The sequence below is a fragment of the Mercurialis annua genome, linkage group LG4, assembly GCF_937616625.2.
Source record: "Mercurialis annua linkage group LG4, ddMerAnnu1.2, whole genome shotgun sequence".
In the NCBI taxonomy this organism is placed as follows: Eukaryota; Viridiplantae; Streptophyta; class Magnoliopsida; order Malpighiales; family Euphorbiaceae; genus Mercurialis; species Mercurialis annua.
The window spans coordinates 28,009,161-28,029,350 of record NC_065573.1 but is presented as its reverse complement, the minus strand read 5'-3'; the positions used below and the strand labels follow the sequence as shown (position 1 = coordinate 28,029,350).

Below are 20,190 nucleotides of genomic sequence, written 5' to 3'. Positions count from 1 at the left end.
CTTGTATTTGAAATTTTAAAACAAATATGAAAAGAGAGAGAGCTCGTCATAAAAATGGTAGTACTTTGCAACTTGTCTCAAAAACTGTTGGCAAAACTATCAACTAAATTATTAAGTGGTCGAAATTTGAATCCACGATCCCAAACATTTGAAGAGGCCTAGCCATTGCAGCTAAACTATTAGTAAGTTTCATTTTCCTTGGTTGTGGCAACTGGATCGAGTTCATAAAATCATGTTTGCACAACAGATCTTTGTCACCCTATCTTAAATAATTTCAACTCGGACTCTCATAATCTCCCACTATGATAAATAATACATTATTTTCAAATTTCCACAAGCACAAGTACTACTAGAAACAGAAATACACGTTAATATCAGTATCCAATTTCATTACTTCAAAATTTGGCAAGTTATGACATTATAAGTTCCAGAGAAACTATCATACTTCTTTGATTAGATATCTTCAATTGGTATGAAAAATGATGCACCGTTGCTCATCTCCTCCATGCTCGAGACTGGTGCCATTTATCTCTCGCATCGAGTTTATAATTGCTTTGGCAGGTGAAATTTCTTACAACAGCTGTAGAAGCAACTACTCCAGTTTTAAGGATCTGTATCTACTATACTTTTTCCTTTTATGTTGTGCTACATAGCCTGCACTAAGCAATAAATATTTTGTTTCTTCCAAAATTAATTGTGTTTGCAGAATTCGGAATTCGGAGATCTATGAGATGCTGTTTCACCTTTCTTGCTGATGCTCCTCTGCTCCAAGTTCCATCTATTCGAATTTCTTCTTTTGTGCAATTTGGAAGCACTGTAATGTGCTGCACAGCCTACAACAGTCACCAACTTTTCTACTTCTTCCCAAATTTATTGTGTTTGCGGAATTTGGGAGTGTAAGGAGCTCTATGAGATACAGTTTCCCCTTCCTTGCTCGTGTTTCTTTGTTCCACGCTTTTTTTCCCACCACCAGTCGGCTCTTTGATAAATTTCCTCTTTTTTCCATTATCAGCGGATGGACCCTTTGCAGGTTTTTCATATTTTAAGTTCCCGTTTCTTTTAGTCTCTTCAGTTGCACCACCATTACCACTTGTTATATGAGGCTCTGCTGAAGTAGGAGGGTTCTCATTTTCCTTATTTTTTCTTGTTCTCTTCCTCATTGAAGACTTTTCACCAGCTACAGAACCAAAGTCTTTCTGCTTTCGCTTTCTAATCCTATAAAAAAAAAGCAAATTAAACAGCAATTAAGACAGATTATTCTTCATTCCTTGTTATTCGTATATTTTGAAATGAGAGGCAAGGGGGAGTTCTTCCAGTAAAATTTGCATCAAATGAAAATAAAAGGACATGGAAATTTTTTGGGCTATGCAAAAAAAAAACAATCAAACCATAAACCGAACTGAAACAGATTAGCATCAAACTAAAATAATGGTTAGCCAATCGGATGCTATAAGTTTAGGTTTGAATGTATTATTTTATGAATTGATGTTTGGTTTTGGGTTTTTAACATTAAAACCCGATGATTAGGTTAACCAGCTTAATTTAAGTACATCTTAAAATTAATTATTAATATCGTCTGACACAGTTAACTACTATATACAAAATTCTATTTAGAAATCCTATATATAAGCAAGTCTATCACTGTATACTCTTATCTTTTAACCTCTCCATCTCCTTAGGTTTTTTTAGAGAGTCGTTATTATACATTATAATCCTTGTTTTGAATGTCACATATTTTATCTTGATATCCTCTCTTTTTCTGAATGCCGTGATTGATTATTACAGATTTACAGTAATTTAATGTTGAATTTATATTTATTTCTGAATTAATAATTTTGTACTCCCTCCGTCCCACTCTAATTGACAAAATAATTAAATTACAATAACCAATACAAACTAATAAATGACATAGAGAGTTACTTGTATACCCTTCTATTGATAATAGAGCTAATTAATGCTATTAGTATATTAGTCAAATTTTCATTGAATATTCACCATTTTTCCATAAAAGACATGACTTTAAATGAGGGTAAAGATGGAAAATTAAAGGAAAAAATTATAGTTATGTTAGTTTTGTCAATTAGAATGGGACACCAAAAACTCCATATTTTGTCAATTAGAGTGGGACGGAGGGAGTATAATTTAAGCGTTACATAATAAAAAATTAGTAAACAATTTTTATGATTAATAAAATAAAATATTAACTATCCAATCCTAACCGATATTTAGTTAATCAATCTTAGGTTCAAATTTGAATTATTTAAAAACCGAGCTAACAGTTTGATTTTAAGATTCACTTCATGGTTCGATTAACCGAACCATGCCCACCCCTATAAACTATTGCAAGAGAAAAATAAGAAGTGGAAATAGAAAAGATAGAAGAGACTTCTCATACTTATCGCTTGACGAAGAATCTGCAAGCTTTATTTCCATGTCAGCTGAATCTTCCTTTGAAGTTTTTTTATGATGACGATTCTGCACAAGATTGGCATAGAAAAATGTTTAATCAATACTTGCATTACAAAAATTGTCAAAATCTTAGACCAAAAGAATTTTGGAATGCAGCAAATCTGATCCTTCCAACACTACAAAATAGCAATCATTTATACTAATATATGACTATAATGCCCAGAAAACTTAGGAACAGAACATATGTAGGACACCAAATATGACAGGTTAAAAAAATTTAGAAATTCAAATACAGAATGCAAGTGCAGATGACATCAAATGGATGCTTCTGAATCTAAAACCAACTGAATATTGATTTGGCATAAATTATAGAAGTACTAAAGAAGAGGGGAGAAAACACCTGCAAAACAATTTTAACAAAACACCAGTTGAATACTCTTTTATTGAATCAATGAATGGTACTTTGAAAGCCAAAGGAACAAAACACCAGGCTGTTTATGATGGGTAGAAAAGAAAATTTACTAATCACATAAACATGGACAGAGAAAATATGGCAATAATCAAATCAGCCCAATAGCTTAAATTTTGTTCAAGAATTAAGAACAGAAAGTTCATTTATGCTAGACTTAATTATATTTTACCCTTGAACTTCCACGCTTTAGTCAATTAGCAACAAAAATTAATTTAATTATCAAAATAGTCAAAAATGTATCCATTATTGTCAATTGCACCTTGACCTTATGCGTGCATCCTTGTTTCCGCGTGTGAATTAGACAATTCTGACCCAATTGATAGTAATGTACAAGTTTCTTACCAATTTATAATAAAATTAAATTTTGAGCTAATTGACCAAAATGTGCAAGTTTAGGGGGGGCAATTGATATTTAAGTCATTTATGTTTATATAATAAAAGTGCAAGTTCAGAAAGATTGTATTACAGCTGGAAAGTTACAACTACTGCGTAAAGCAATCTGAAAAACTTCTACATGAGATTTTTGAATTTAGAAATTTGGAAGATCAGGCATTACTAATAGATGGAGGCACTGCATGCTTTAATTTAGCCGTTTCTTATAGAAACAGGAGCACAGAAAACTTAGGAACAGAACATCTCTGTCTTTTTTCTTCGCATAGGACACCAAATATGACAGGTTACTGCTAACAAATCTCAGATATTTGATTACATAATGCAAATGAAATCAAAAGGATGCCTCTGAATTTAAAGTCAACTGAATATTGATTTGACATAAATAAAAGAAGCACAGAAGAAGAGGGAGAAAAACACCTCCAAAACAGTTTTAACAAAACTCTTATGCTTCTCTGGTGTAACTAACTCAACAGCAGTAGAACCACACTTCCGCATCATAATCTCCAATATCACTGTTACCTGAATTCAAATAAACATTCACATGAAGGAATGCCTAAAACATATGATTCAGTTAATAGACAAAACACAGGCACAGGCACATGTATTACCAATAACAAGCATCAGCACTCAAAATTTCATTTCTTTTATATGTGAAATTACCAACACAAAGTTATACATACCTTGGATCTAAAATGAAACCTGGAGACAGTTGACCAGAGGAGTATGCCGTTGGTTATGTCAGGTAGAAAATTCTGCAACTCTTTAGCTTCCAAGGATGATACAAGTACTTTCACAAAACCCAAAATAGCCTGTTTAATGTGGTCCCAATCAGTTGATCACATTTGGCGTAGAGTAATAGAAAGAATTTAAATTAGGTATGGAGGAGGCAAATACTTTTATGACTTCCACAGCTTTGGTATGCAGCAATGATAAGAGTGAAGGAACAAGATCAGGCATCTTGAGAGAGATGTCTGCATCATTATATACCAGTAAAGACAGTGCTGAAACTGCTCCACTTATTATGTGAGGGGATGGGCCCGATAGATAACCCATTATCTGCAAGTCGAGTTTGATCATTAGAAAATAGAACGTCTGTATTTACATAACAATTTTCAAATCAGAAATGGAATTATAGCAATCTCTATAAGACCCATAAGAAAAAAATCATTATTTTATGACAACACAACATCATAAAATCCAGATTTGTAATCTTAATACATAAAGTGTTTCATCCATCACAAAGGAAAACAAAACAAATGAAAGTTGAGTTTTGGTTTAAAGTCTCCCATTTAACATAAACAAAGGTGGCAGAAACTAACATTTTATGGAAGGGTTATCAAGGAAATGACAGCCTTTCCAATAGTACATAAAAGCATAAGAACAGTTTGCCTAAAAAATGGTCCTCACTTGGGCAAAAAATATTTGACCTAGAGATTATCTGGGATTTTTTTTTCAAGCTTTTGACATTAGCTATTCAGTCTATAACTGCTGGCTAAAAGAATTTATAATTTCACCTTGATCACAGTTGCCTAAAAACAGAACCAAAGATGAGCGTAAATACAAATTCACTTCAACATTCATGTAACATTCAATTGAGCAAACCAGTTACAGAGAAGGTCAACAGTTTTCATTCTAATAGACCAGTAACTTTACTGAAATGTACCATGTTCAACATATGACTAAAATATTGATAGATGCTTGACATTCGAAAGTTGCTGGAATTAGTAGAGCTACATTAAAAAATTAACTTCTTGTTTTCCCTACATAGAAGTGCACTTTGTCCTGCACTTTTTATATGACATATTCCTCTTAGTTGTTTCAGTACCAGACTACTAATTATGGTTTTTCGTCACCCAAAAACAGAATCTGGAATAGTCTCCATATGTTTCCTAAACTATTACTACAATTGATTCCAGAATACCCATCAAATCAATGACCCGCAATAATAAAGCCTACAAGAAAACAGCTGATTACTTTAGTGGTAATGTAAATGAATATCACAAAGTAGGGAACAGGGGCCAAATCAAATGAAGCACATATAAACAATCTTAAAAAAGAGATATGATGCACTAACCATGTTGACCAGTCTGTGATAAGGTTCACCAGAACCTGCAAGTGATAGATTTCTGATGGAGGAGCTCAACATAAGGAGTGTGTCATAAGCCACTTTCCTAAATTCATCATTCGCCTGTATAGTAATCACTAGCTTCATATTAATGATTGCACTCATAAATAACTTGTATATTGTGCTCAACAAGAAGAATTAAGTTTTAATATCAACCACATTTAAAAAACAAATTGAGATAAAATAAATCAAAGATAATGATGACAAAAATATCATAGGCTCTGTTATAATTCCTTTGATGCTACCAATGGAAGTATTTTTTTGCAAATTGAAGAAGATTTGAATCTTGAATATTAATGCAGGCCTAGCATCAAATTAAGTTCATTTTGAAATATCAATATTCCAAGTGGATAGCTACAGTTTTCATAGATCGATTATTTTAATATGCTTGCAATTGAAAACCAGGAGAGAAAGTTACAGCCATGATTTCTTGCTAATATAGATGCTCTCTATTCTGATGCACTATGAAAAATTATCTACATGGAAGGCAAAATAAAAGAAAAAAGCATGAATACCTTACTGTTCACATTTGGAATAAAATCTTTACAGGCTATTGACAGTAAACAATACAGAGACATGAGTATGTTGGCAGTTTCTAGATGGTGGCATGGGGAACAGGAAACAAAAAGGAAAGAGAAGAAAAACTGGAATAGTAGACCTGTTATTCTGGACAACTTACATCCTTTAAAGCAAGTATAATCTCATTGAGGATGAGAAAAGCCTTTGTATTTTCCTCCTCCAAGCAGATCTGCACAAGGTGCGTAAAAAGATTAGCAAGGCTTAGTAAATGCAAAAGCACAGTAATGAGGATCCAAAAAAGTGCCTTTAGCCTGTAAGTAACTCTATTCAAGTTTCAACTTGTGCTCTTGCAAACATAATTTCCTTTAAAATGCATTAAAAAGGACAAGCATTTAGGCATAGTTTATATATAGACACCATAATAATGGCTGTAAAGGTAACTCGTAATCAATAAATTATGTACTAAGGAATTATGTGAGAGAGGACTTTCAAGAGGCTGTACTAAGATTTTGAGTTAGAAGTTAGTAATCCTTCATTGAATATGGCACTGCATCGCTTTCCATCTTCCCTAAAGAAGATAGAGGCACAGCTGCACCGTATGAATTATCTTGCCTTTTTTAATTTCTTTGTTTGGAATATTGTTTGAACTACTTATATCCAATGCTATTTTTGCAAAAATGACTTTGATGTTAGTGTTTAACAACGAAAAACGCCACTCTTTTTCTAGCAAAAGGCCCCCGGTGGATTGCATTCAACAACTTATAAAGCTTGTTTGACATCTCATAGAATTGGAATCCAAGTAGAAATGGATACCTAAAGCCATGACATTTTATTTTAATTTTCTTTGATAAATTAAAGTAAAATTAGATCATTTTCTTGGGATGATACAAAAAAATTGGTGTTATTTCCACTAAAATTTGAAATATTTCATTTCATTTGGTATAGCGATCTTAGAGTTTAAGATAAATTAGTATACTAAACCAAAAGAACGGAACCGGAATCATGTTCCATCACTATTTCCCAATATACTAAACATCCTGATACTTTATTTCTATTAAAAAGCCATTGAAAACAAAGTACAAAAGATTTTAAGACCTATTGGTATATACTCCCTCTAACCCATTTTCGAAGTCCCACATTCTATTTTGGGATGTTCCGTTTCAAAAGTCTCACGTCTAATTTTTGATGACTTTTACATTAAACTTCTATTTTTACCCTTCTTTAAATCACCTTCAAATGAAATTATATAAAAAATTCCAGTATCATTAATAAGGGTGAAACAAGAAAAAGACATAGTAAAGAATATTTTCTTAATCTTAGTGTAAAATGAAATGGGACTTTTGAAATTGGACGGAGGGAGTATATCAAAATTATAACAATGCTTCTCACTTGTTTAAATGGTAATGAAATTGATGACTACCGATAGTGTAATAAAAAATTAACTTGCAAATTACAGATACTGTGGAAACGAAAGTCTCAACAAAGTTAAGATCAATTATCAGTTCCATTGTGATGAAATAGAGGCAATTTTGGTGCATCATTCAATATCTTTTAAAATTATGAAGTTCATTGATTGGTAGAAGGAAGTCCAAGGAAAACATACATAGGGGGGAATGAGCAGAGAATGAAAGCAAAGATAAAAGGAAAATGAAAAAAAAGATAAAAAAAGAAACTTTCACCTCTAACGTGTGATTCAAAAGAATATGGAAACAAGCAAATCGATTTTTAAGGGAAGAAATCTCAGTAGGAGGCTTCAGGCCAATTAACAAGTCTATCAACTCCTCAAATTGAGAAGAGCAAAACTGAGCATGTTTCTGCAATAACATGTGAAAAAGAGTTATGAAATCTTAAAGCTATTAGTATCTGTATGTAGCAATTTGTGGGCAACATGATCAGTACAAACCTTCAAAATTCTGCTTAAAGTGTGGTATGCTTCACAATAGCAATTCAGAACATCACCCTAAACATTCATAAAAGATTCTTTAGATTGATCGAACCACAAAACTAATTAAAAAAAAAAGAGGTTTGATGCTGTATCTACCTTAAATATATGAACAACATAATTATATATTAGACTGATCAGATCCTCTTTGGCTCCTTCAATGAGAGAAGACATTAACTCCATGATCAAACACCTGTATGTTTGCTGAACTTGTGAAAAACTACTCGAGTGGACTAAAGAAACATTTTGTTCATAGTTTAAAAGTAAAATATCTATTAAAATGGACCAAATGATAATATAAAATGACGCAACTCCCGGTCAAACAATTAAAATAGCAAACCAAGTAAATTAGGAAATCGAAAGATCTAAGCTCTAAAGACCATAGAAGAAAAGTATACTATTACTTAAGCAGTCACCAACTTGAGGTTGAAACAACAAAATTAGACTAAAAAACAACAATGGGTGACCAGCAGCATCCCTTAAAATTTGAGTAATGAAATATGATAACATAGAAAATCAGGACAAGGCAAAAGTTTAACATTTAAAAGCACCTCAATTCCAAAGGAGGTTATGACTTCAACTCCAGAGGACCTAAATGGTAGAGGAGAAAAGGAAAAGAATAGGAGAATGTTAAGGCAAACTAATACTAAGGGAGCATACAGATCCCCTTTTTACTTCAATTTTGTTTCACCAGTGAAGCTCAAGAAAAATCAAGATAAAATATCAACATTTAAATTTTGTCAAGATTTAGGTTGGATTGCATCATATCAATTAGCAGTAAGTTAGTCAATTATCTTTGATTTTACAGCAGCAGGGCATCTTTTTTAGACTTTGTGGTAACATTTTGGGGTGCAAATTCAATCATTGTTACTTGATACTCTCAAAAATTCTACAGTCTACTCTAGATGTCAAATATGCATTATCAGGATAGAAGCCCTACATGATCTAGTTAGAACGAGGAAGGATTAGGAGCCAAGAGTTCATAAGTCCTGAGTTATTATGTCCATATAGAATAGCTAAGCTTGTAGTGGCCATTAATCAATTTGTTACCCTCTTTCATGCAGCTATGCTTCCTGACTTGTTTCACTCAATTCCAATGCAAGAAGATGTCGAGCTTTCTTGATAGGATTATTGCTTGATCCTGCTAGTTTGAGACCACTAGTTCTAACCTTATTTTTTAACTTAATGTCCCTATGCACATGAGAACAAAATTACACTTGCTTCAAGCCAAATATTTCCCCTGGACATCTAATATTGTTTTTGTCTGAAAGACAGCTCCAATAAAGCAAACTTAAGACTTCCCAATTACCTCTTTTCATCTTTCTCGTTTGCATTAAAATTTTCTTGCTTTGTTTCAATCAATTCATCTTCCTTGTTCATTGGCTGTTCAAACTCTCCTGTGTCATTCACAAGCTGAAACCTCTTAAGCAATGGCATCAAAATGTTTTTGGTAACAGAAGAATCAGTAATGGAAGCCAGGCAACCAACAGCATCCTGAGAAAACGACCAGATATTACTATTGATAAATAATGATATATGGCATGTGAACCAAAAACACATGAAGAAACAAATGATCAAGCATCCATAGCATGAAGAAAAAAATTTGCAATTATTTAAGCATTATAGAAAGAAATGATCAAGCATCCATAGCATTGTCGTGGCCAGTGTTAAGAATTTTAATTAGTTATTGGTGTAAAATCTATAGCTGATGCAGGAACAGCAATACTTGTTCAAGAAAATCAAACGGCATTCACCTAAAACCAAAAATAGCTATTACATATCAGATCACTGATTACCCAAACTGACCCAACAAGCTTTGTCTTGACTGGCACAAACCAAACTGATATATACCCAAAGCAAAAAAATGGTTCAACATCACATCTTAACAAAATCAGGTTAACCTGAACACTAAACAAAATTGAACTGTGTAAAATTAGATTGACTTATAAACAGTTAGAATTATACCATACCCATCAAAAATACAGGAGGGCAAAATATTGTAAACTACAGTTACAGAAGAATAGAGAAATATATACTCATCAACCAATTATTCTACTAAGCAGGAAAGAAAGTAAACATGTCAACGCTTTAAGAACTCAAAAATAATAATTGTTAAAAATGCTATGTAACCTTTATATATGCGCGCTTCTCTGGTGGAGAATCAACATATAAGTCCACTAGAGCCTGAAGCAACTCGGGCGCATGCGATGACAAAACCTTGATGTTTTTCGCTGCAGTTTTTTTCGAATAAGAGGTCCTGGATTCCAAGAGAGTATCCTTCACTGAATTGTCATGTGACTCACTAGCAGTATTCTTAGAGATAACTGCACTTTTATTTTGATTCACAAGAGTCTATACAGGAAAAAAAATAAAAAAAATAAACTCCAAATCCAATGTGCATAAAAATGTGATATATTTATAAACAATTAAATCAGGCCATGAGAGAGGCATGAAAATCTGGCCCTTGTCAACAGAGAGGAAAAGAAAGATTACCTGTAAGGAAACGGCAATAGTTTGATGCATGAATGAATCTTCCTTTAGAAAGGTAGTCAGAAGTTGAGCCAAAGACCCAAACTTTTTATGAGTATCAACAGGATAGTTACAGAAGGCAGGGAGCAGACCCCAGAGACCATGGGCATAAGCCTGCAGATCTTCACCTATTACTGACTTTTTAACTGGAAAGAAGGAAGTAAATAAATGACAAGGAAATAAAAACATTCTAAGGTGGGTAAAACTTCATTTTACTGCATATTATTGAAGAATGAAATACCAGAAAAACTAATATTTCATCATTTAACAATCCATTTGACCAACTAATTTTCAAAGGGACTTGTAAAAGCTGTTATGGTATGTGAATCAACAATCAGCTACAGTTCTTAGGTCAAACAGCTATTTTCTGTGTTAGGTAACTTTTAATGTTTTCAGATCAGATTGAACAGCAAAAGTATCAGACTCTCAGCTCCTATAAAAAAATCTACATTGCAATACACACAACTACATAAATTAACCTTATTGCCACCTGAATTTTGTTAAAAACTTTCAATTCAAATTATATGCAAACTTTGAGAGTAGAGAGGGAAAGAAAAGTCACGGCATCTTACATAATCATACAGAATTACTTGGTAAAATTGTCTTTACAATAGCACAATCACACAAGAAGGTTGACCTTTTCTACTCGCACATATCAAGCAGGTAGTTCCTTCGCATGCGATACAGCTTCTAGATTAAACATATATAAACTCATGCAGTATACAAACACTTGAGCACACAATTTAGCTTAAATCTTTAAACATCTGTTGATATATTTCCAAACATGAAAGTTTGCTTATTTAGAAAAGAAAAGGTTGTGATTAATGCAAATCAATTAATTGTATTCATATATAAGGACATGCCTTTTTTACTGGCTCGCATGCAGGATTTTGCAAGAGGCACAATATGTTCCATGAAATACCCTAGTGATGCTCCAGCCACATGTTTCTTCAGTATTGGTATCAACCAGAAATTCGAACAGGTAAAATTATCAGCATGAACAGAGATGGGTATAAGTGTAAGTATCCTCTCTGGACCCATGGCAACTACAGCACTTCCGATGCAATTCTGAAGCTGCACAATCTGATGAAAAGGTAAACATTGAGTACAGTCTAATTTCAAAATAATGTATGCCGCCCACAAACAAGAAACAAACATATGCATCAAAATGAAACTAAAATTACATCAAATATCTGCTAAAACTACAATGATTTAAGACACTGCATGGACAGGACAGTTCATATTAAATCTGCCAGGCGAATCTACTGATATCAATTTACACAAACAATAACAATTAAAGGCTATATTTGGGCTGTAGCAGATTTGTTTGTGTAATATAAGTGTTTTGAAGGGAAACATAAAAGAAGCTTTCTAAAAACATATTTTGAGACTTCAAATCTACAAAAAGAAACATATAAATATATGTATACATACATATATATATAGACATGCACACATGTACTCATCATATATAAATTTAGAAGTGATTTTATAGGATGAAAACTCGATACTATACGGACAATGGACACCGAGTAATTTTTTGAGATAGCTCTTAACCAATGAAACAGAAATCTCATTTGCACAAAGAAATCTATAGCTTCAACTCGCTGCACACCATCATTCTAACCCTAAAACAATTGTTTCTCCATAAAGATTATGAAAAAATGGGAAAGGGATTGCAGGAAACATGATATGGTTACACTTGAGAGCAAAGCCAGACAATCTTATGGCCTCACAAAATGATAATTTCTAACATCAGATAGCTGAGGCCATATATACAGAACAACATTGTCAAACACTTACATGATTTGCTTCATATTTATCCTTGGCCTCCTGGATCATACTATTCATCAAGTAAGCAAGCTTGAGAACAATATCCTTCATGAAGATGAATGAGACCTCTCCTGCAAAATAACAATTACAACCAATGAGCTATAGCTCAAATGGTATAAGCCAGCTAGGTCGTGAGTTCAAATCCTCCCACAAACGTGGCCCCTCTCCAATTATAAAAAAAGAGAATAATGGCAGTACTACACAAAGTTATAGCAAAATTACATTTCTGACATGAAGTTGAGTGCATCATTTAAAAATAAAGAGCTTTTCTTCCGATGTTAAAATTTGACAGCTCAAGACAAAACGTAATACATGTGAACTCTTTTTCTATTAAATGAAATAACTGGTAAAACTATGTAGATGAGCTTAACTAACAGTCCAAAAGGTAGCTTACAAAGAAGACAAAAAACTTTTTATTTAGAAAGGACAGAGGAAATAAAGCTGATGGCAGTTAGACCGCTCACGACGATCACATGCTGAAAAGCAGGAATACAAAACAAAGACTTCTGAAGGATTTCCTTTGTTATGATCTAGCCATTTATAAGCAAAAATCACTCCGAAAGATGTCATTCATACAAGACCTTGAACAGAGGATGACATAGCAGTTCAGGAAAATTCTAAACAACATAGTTTACAAGCACTTTAGTCAATGTACACTGAGCAGCAAGGAATCAAAAGAGCAACGTGGATGAATTTTATTTGGGTGGTGGCTTTTTGGTTTTAAAAAGGCATTCAGGGAATTTTAAATTGCTTAGTTCTGGTCCTAAATGCTGAGTGAAACCAACAAGTCACTAGACCCCTCTCCATTTGCTCACAGCTCAAAAAATTATAAATAACTATAGGCATCCTGGGAAACCCTCCATAATAAGTATAACCAGGAACATATCTCAAATTGTCAAATGCACTAATGCTTACACCCATACTACTCACATTGTCCACCTGACACTAAACAATCAATTACTTAACTAAAGAGAAACTCCAGAAAATTTTAAATCATTAACAGTCTTCATGTCAGCTGGCTGAAACAAAGTGCAATCTATGAGAATCTCAATATTGTATCAGTTCACCTCTTTATAATACCACTATGTTTAGGCATATCAGACAATTCCAGCAAGCTTAATAAAAATATAAATTAAATCAGAAATAAAATAAAATAAAATAGCTACAAAAGATACAAATTCACGTACGGAGCTTCAAAAACAAAGCAGATATGACTTGCAAGAGATGCTCATCTGGAGCTCCATTGCAAGAGCTTAAGGTATTCTCAAAAACAATGCATGTTGATTTCAACATATCCCCTTCCTGGCTTTCTGGACTTACATCTTCAAATGAATGGCTATCATCAGTTAAGAGCTTTCTTTCATCTATACATTGGTTGATCATCTCCTTCAAGATATCTGATGCCTGTGATGCAGCGGTAGTCTGACAAGTCAAAAGCCCTGCTTCAGTCAGCATAAATAAGATGTATCAGGGGAACTAAACTGTGTGATCAAGATATGCCATAAACGATAATAAATTGAACCAGGAGAATATCATTAGTAGTAACATATATTTTTACGTGAAGTATACGACCTAATCTATAAACTCTAAAGCAACATGAATTACATGTATCCATAAAGTTTAACAAATTAACACTGGAATCTGTCAAGATCAAGGATACTAAATGAAAAGAAAAATAGCATAATCTATCTATGATGAGTGATTGAAAACAACAAATAATATAAGACATAATGCAGGAAGATCTATAAAAGTTTTTTTTTTTAAAAAGAACATTAGAACATACCATAAGTAAAGTGAATGCTATCTGAACATGTATGTCAATCTATAAATGAAAGTAAGAATAAGCATACCAGCTACAGAGCAAAAAACTTTAGGAACATTCCTCATCCACGGGGACCTTGAACCCAATGCGTGAAGTTTGTTTAAAGCAATTCTTAATAAATTTCCTGCAGAAATGACAGTATCCACTGGGTTCTTCTCTCCACCGGTTACATATAAACAAAGAGAATTTATAATGTTCTCCAACTGAGGGCCGATTACTTCCTCTTTTGAAGTCTCAAAAAAAGCTTCAGTACTTCTAAAAATATGTCTTGTAAGAGGTGAGAAATGTGGACGAATAAGCTTAAGTAATTCTGACAAAAGTTTCGAACTGGTCTTGACAGAAAGATATGGAACAACATCCTTAAGTAAATTTAGCATATACAAAACCTCTAAATTCCCAGGTTTTGATAGTGTTTCATCTTTAGAACCATCCACAAACTTTAACTCACACAGACCACGTGCATTGGCCTTGTAATTCTTGAGCATTGATAGAACCAATTTACTAGATTCCTTGATTACAGCAGAAGAGGACCTCAAAGACTTCAAAATCTTCTCAAGACAATCTTGAGAAGCCCTTCTAACCTGAAAAGTACAATTAAAAACATCCAATTACGCCAGAAAATCATACATACAGTTATCACTTGCAAAATTTGCACTCCACTGTCAACTCTCATGCTTGGAAAAACTTTGGTTACCAAAATTCAGTTCTTCCAACTCAAAGACGAATCATCCCTGTTTGGAATACATAATATTGAAAGAACTAAATTCAATTTAAGTTTACTCCGTCAATTCTATAGTTCGGAAAGCTCAAATTCGCAATAATTGAATTCTATCAAGTAGGAATTTAAAGGTATTTTGAAGTCAATCTCACAGAAATGGAATTGAATTATTCTTCCAGACAGACTTCTTAATAAATCAAATTATTATTATTTTTATGAACGGGATGACAAAGATAGTTTACCTTTGGCCGCTTATCAATGCAAAACTTAAGAACAGTTTCAAACCCTAACTTTAAAAACTCCCAATTCTCTAAATCACAATGTGCAACAATCAAAAACCCCAAACACTTTACCACACAGCTCACACTCGCTGCGCCTAGCCCTAATTCCTTTCTCTCCACCACCGCCACCAACACCTTCACGGCTTCACTCGCCTTATCACTCTCTATCTCTTTCTCCGGAATTAACGGCGCTAGTATCGAAACAAATGATAAAAGCGCCGCAATAGCAGTGGAATCTAACGTTTCGTGATTACGCAGGTTATCAATCGCAGCGGCGAAGTAAGCAGACGGGCGGAGGGGTTGGGAGTTGTCGGGAGAGAGCATGGAGCGGATGGCGGCGGCGGTGGCGAGGAGGTGGCGGTGATGGATGGCCTTGGAAGATGAGTAACGGGACATGAGTTGTTGGCAGATATCTGAGTCATCTTTGAATGTGGGTTCAGTTTCAGGTTCAGGTTTAGATTTAGATTCTTGTTTTGTGTGGCTTTTCATGGCGGTGGTGGTTTTGGGAGAGAGCTACCGATTCTAGCTCTTCAGGGTTTAAGGAAAACGGATGTTCAGGGAGAGAGCTATCGGTAGGGTTTAACAGCTTCGGAATTCAAAGTCTAAAAGGGGTTAATTATAGTATTAATAATCAAACTTTGTTTGATATACCAAATTGATGCTTAAACTTTGATTAATATTCAGTAATTATATTTTTTTTAATTCATAATAAAAATCAATAGCTCAAATACCAAACGATTACAATATTTATAACGGGGAAGTCCATGAACCCGGTTTGATGACTTGATATAGAACGGCATTTGGCGCTAGAATATGTGTTGTCTATTCACGGATTCTTCTACCAAACAAACAATCGGTATTACCTTTAGTGAATGCATTACGGGTGTAATCCGTGATTTAAGGTAAGATATCTTGGAGTCTATGGGTTAAAATCTTATAATAAACTGTACAGATATTGATACTCGATAGGAAAAAAATTTGTGACTAACCGGGACTAGTGAACCTTCGGATCAAAGCAACTATAGTATATGGTTCATACTTTTAAGCAGTGTTTTAAAAATCGGACCGGCCGGTCGGACCGGTTGAACCGTGAACCGGCCAGTAGTCCGATCTGAAACTGTGAAAACCGGATCTTTTGTTTGGGCCGGGTTGGCCAGTTGAACCGGTAAAAAACCGGTAAAAACCGGATGTTGAACCAGATCGGACCGGATTGAACCGGTAAAAAACCGGTGAATCGTAAATTTTTAATTTTTTTTTTTAAATTTATCAAACCAGTTGAACCGGTCATTGAACTAAAAACCGGTGGCCTTACCGGTTCGGCCACTGGTTCGGTTTTTAATGCTTTTAAGGATGTTTCTCCCTACAAAAAAAAATCTTGAATCAATGGGCTCACAATATGCAAAATTTCTGACAAATAAAAAGTTATGAACCCATCTGACCTGGGAATTTTAGAAGGATTTAACGAGAAAATTTTCGATTTAATTTCTTAATTTCTAACTACCTGTTAATATTCTATTCATTGTATTTGAAACTCTTGGATTAAAACCAAATGAAAAACTCTGAAATACCCGTTGGATATGATAAATACAAAATTCCCCTGAAATAATCATTTACGATCTCATTAGTATTCACACCCTTTATTTCTCAATTTATGTTTGTGACATAATTTAATTGTGTTCTTTGTATATTTTGTTTGTTTTTTCATGAAAGATTTTTATGTTTTTGACCTACCCACTTGAGCTGGAATATATCTATTCTATATATATCCGTTCTTGATCTTTTTGAAATAAATAAAATAGGTGAAGTAGACTTTATTGTGAGAATTCTTAATTCATGTTGTAGGGAGGGACTTTTATTACCACAAAAAGAGTCAGTCTTGTCTTGATTTTTGCGCTAAATAAAACTCCTCATTCTTCCTCTCTTTGGGAGATGACGAATTGAGCTTCATTTGTCATCCTCAAAAAACGAATCCAAATGGGTTCGTCCTCTGAAGAGGACGAGTTGAGAAGTGCGAAGTCAACAGCGTCTAGTGTAGTGGAGGCAACAAAGTAGTGAGGTGGCAAAGGGAGGGGAGTTGGTTTTTATTATTTATTTTTTTAATTTTTAATTTTAATTAATTATTTAATTAAAATTTATTTTATTTTTTAAAATTTTAGCTTTTTAAAGGTATTTTGAGTCTATTGTATTTTTAAGAATTGTTTTGATGATATGTCAGATGATGGAGAGTTGATTACATGTGCTCTTTTTTTAGTTTTTAAGTGTCATGCGGTAATTTTAACGGAATTTCCGTCGCTGATTGGCTAAAATCCGTCGCTACATAAGGTTAGCGACGGATTACCGACGGAAAAAATCCGTCGGTACATTTTGGGTCGCTAATCATTTAGCGACCCAAAAGAGAGGACTGTCGCCAAATTACCGACGGAAATTCCGTCGGTAATATGACCTTGTTCAGTCGGTATTTTGGTCGGGCTAGCCGACCAAATACCGACACATTATCGACGGATTATTCTGTCGCTAAATTAGCGACGGAATAATCCGTCGCTACTTGTAGTCGCAAAAGTGGACTGATTAGCGACGGACTTTCCGTCGCTAATTAGTCCAATTTTGTCTTTTTTGAGGAATATAGCGACGGAAAATCCGTCGCTAACAGCTCAAATGTGGTCGCTAATTTTTTATTTTTTCGGCAGAAAATTCCCGTTTTTCGGCATTTTTTGAATTTCCCTGTTTTTTAATAGACCCGTTAACTAATCACAGACATACACGATAGACAACAACAAATAAACATAAACCGTTATATATAAATAAACGGTAAAAAAGTATACAATTCGATAAATACTAAATAAGTCAAAATATGCAAACTGTAGTATAAAAATCCGAGTCCAAATACTATACAACTCCAAACTAGTAGTGTCGTCAGCCGGTGGAGGTGGAGGTGGGGGAAACTGCGGTCGTAACTCCGGTGGGAGTGTAGTCATCAGTCGCGCAAGCTCAGTACGGATCCGCTCGTCGAAACCCGCCTCCACAGTACGGATCCGCTGCTCGACCCGCTCTTCAAAACCCGCCTCCACAGTACGCATCCGCTGCTCGAGTCGCTCCTCAACCTCTCTAGCAATGCGCTGCTCGATCTCCTCACTAACGACCGCCTGCTGCTGTGACTGGGATGATCCGCCGCGGCGCAATCGGCTGCTCTGGCCGATGTAGGATGCTGAAGCCGAACCAATACCGTAGACTCGCTGCTTCTTGATTGCCTCGAGAGACAAAAACAGCTCGTTCTCGTCGATCGGCTCTGGAGTCGACGAACTCCCTTCTCCAGCCGCCTGAGACTGGGTCGCTGCAGCAAGCTCTGCCTGGAAACGGTCCTGAGAATAAAAATACAAATTTATAGTTTAGTAAAACTTTATAAAAATACTTCACAAATATTAGTTTAAACCTACATTTCTAACTAAAATTCGGCAGCATTTTCTCTAAAATTAGATCATCACCCATTTTTCAGGGACATCCTGCAACAACTACAGACAACTCTGTTCAACAATACGAAATAGCAATCACAACACCCACAACAAACACGTAAACATCCTATAAACAACTCACTATATAAAGTTATATTTATATCATAGTAAGCAGTCACTTAAGGTTAAAATAAACTTACGTTTTTATCCTTTGATCTCTTGTCAACGAAGACAGTCCGATCAGCATTGGTCAGGTGCAACCGTACATGCAACTCAGCTAAAGTGGGCTCTCGACCGAGCTCCTCAGTCTATCATATGAAATGAAAAAGTTAATTAGTAGATAAACAGAATATATAACGATTAGTAATATTAAAAACTTACCATAACTGTCTTATGCCTCGTAGCCGATCTCGATCCTGCGGTATGTCGAACCGGTCCGGTGCCAGCTCCGGACGGCTCACTCAGCCGATTAGCTCGTGCTACCTCAGACTTCTGCTTAGCCTCAGCAGTATCCCAGTCTCGCTTCCACGACGCCCAAGTATCAGCACTAACACTGCCCTCTTTTTTATCTGGCTTCATGTTGTGGAGAGTATCTTTGTACCGATTAGCCGCATGTCGGTAGAAGACACCTCTAATCAGGTCCTCAGGTTGGGTGGAGTCCCAGCAAAAACCCTTCTGCAAACCATTAATTAATAAAAACAATTAGAAATCAAAAAGACAGTAAAACATATATTTAAAATTTTAATTTAACAACCTTGAACTCCTCGAAGTAGAAGCCCTTATGCTCTGCTGTCAGCTTCTTCCACGAGGAACCCTCAGGGAACCAGCTAGATCGGAAAATGGGCAAGATCGCCCTCGATGCGCTCCCGCTGTCGTTCCTGCTATCTAGTAACCTTTCTCTGTATGTTACAAAAAAGTTAGTTTTCACATTTTTGAAATAATATTTGTTAAAAAAAAGTTGTCAATCATACCTTGCAGCATCAGGTGTAACTCTAATCCTCCCAGTCTCGTCCGTAGCTGGCGGCTGGTCCTGCGGCTGTCTCGCCGCTCTCCGCGGTGCGGGTCTACCCGCCAGCACCTGCTGCTCAGCCCCTGGATCCGAGCTCTCAAGTGGATCCTGCTCTGGGTCGCCACGTCCACGTCCACGTCCACGTCCCTGACCAGTGTCCCTACCCCGGCCTCGGCCGCCAGAAGAAGAACCTGAACCTCTCATATCTGCAAAACAAATTACAAAACAATATTCGACAAGAAAAAAATAATCACATCTATTATAAAAACCATAACACATAATTTTTTAACAAAATAAAGTTACTACATCAACAAACGTAAATAAAAGTCAAAATTCTACAGAAATAACATTAAAACAAATCATGCAATTTCTATATCATCTTCCGCTCCAATGTCATCATCGTCTGATGAGGATGGTGGATAATCATCTTCCGTATCTACTATTGGAGGGTTGTGTAATGCAGTCTCGTCCGCCTCGCCATTCGGATCAACTAAATTCGTCGGGTCGTCATTCGTTATGACATCGAGCGGATGTTCTGCACTATCATCTTGGAAAGCTGGAACAGTTGTTTCAGGCATGTCTAGCTCAGAGCGAGCTTTTATCTTGCATACTGCCCACCAATCTTTCTTGTCCCGCTTTTTGCTAGGATAAGGTAAGTAATGTATTTGGTCGGACTGTTCAGCTAAAAT

General features: G+C 35.1%; 2 protein-coding genes across 4 annotated transcripts; both read right to left on the bottom strand.

Annotated features, from left to right (window-relative positions):
- Positions 1-202: 202 nt before the first annotated feature.
- Positions 203-15,638, bottom strand: LOC126677283 (ribosomal RNA-processing protein 12). 3 transcript variants are annotated; one of them, XR_007640491.1, is made up of 19 exons: positions 15,005-15,638; positions 14,073-14,625; positions 13,410-13,664; positions 12,193-12,293; positions 11,253-11,472; positions 10,354-10,535; positions 9,991-10,212; positions 9,170-9,354; positions 7,960-8,053; positions 7,822-7,878; positions 7,598-7,732; positions 6,079-6,147; positions 5,349-5,462; positions 4,169-4,330; positions 3,955-4,083; positions 3,692-3,793; positions 2,396-2,475; positions 744-1,215; positions 203-654 (listed from the first exon to the last, which is right to left on the bottom strand). XR_007640491.1 is itself a non-coding variant. In XM_050371831.1 (18 exons), the coding sequence occupies exons 1-18, from the start codon at positions 15,530-15,532 to the stop codon at positions 855-857; spliced, it is 3,549 nt and encodes a 1,182-aa protein (XP_050227788.1). In that variant the 5' UTR covers positions 15,533-15,638; the 3' UTR covers positions 203-854. The 3 variants fall into 3 exon arrangements, 2 of the variants coding, with proteins under 2 accessions (XP_050227788.1, XP_050227789.1); XM_050371831.1 differs by having other exon boundaries at positions 203-1,215; XM_050371832.1 differs by having other exon boundaries at positions 203-1,215; positions 13,410-13,661.
- Positions 15,639-17,715: 2,077 nt separating this feature from the next.
- On the bottom strand, positions 17,716-19,705 carry LOC126678529 (uncharacterized). The gene is made up of 6 exons (XM_050373422.1): positions 19,464-19,705; positions 19,247-19,391; positions 18,874-19,167; positions 18,693-18,800; positions 17,903-18,402; positions 17,716-17,764 (listed from the first exon to the last, which is right to left on the bottom strand). The coding sequence occupies exons 1-6, from the start codon at positions 19,703-19,705 to the stop codon at positions 17,716-17,718; spliced, it is 1,338 nt and encodes a 445-aa protein (XP_050229379.1).
- Between the last annotated feature and the right edge of the window lie 485 nt (positions 19,706-20,190).

Excerpts from the sequence above, each read along its gene's own strand:
- LOC126677283 (XM_050371831.1), bottom strand. The coding sequence starts at position 15,532 with ATGAAAAGCCACACAAAACAAGAATCTAAATCTAAACCTGAACCTGAA. Across the intron at positions 6,148-7,597 it reads TTTTGAATCACACGTTAGAG|ATCTGCTTGGAGGAGGAAAA; the intron begins GTGAAAGTTTCT and ends CACCTTGTGCAG. Across the intron at positions 4,084-4,168 it reads AAGCTGTGGAAGTCATAAAA|GCTATTTTGGGTTTTGTGAA; the intron begins GTATTTGCCTCC and ends CACATTAAACAG.
- LOC126678529 (XM_050373422.1), bottom strand. The coding sequence starts at position 19,705 with ATGAGAGGTTCAGGTTCTTCTTCTGGCGGCCGAGGCCGGGGTAGGGAC. Across the intron at positions 19,392-19,463 it reads GTTACACCTGATGCTGCAAG|AGAAAGGTTACTAGATAGCA; the intron begins GTATGATTGACA and ends TGTAACATACAG. Across the intron at positions 17,765-17,902 it reads ACTCGGATTTTTATACTACA|GGAAATTCAAAAAATGCCGA; the intron begins GTTTGCATATTT and ends ATTAAAAAACAG.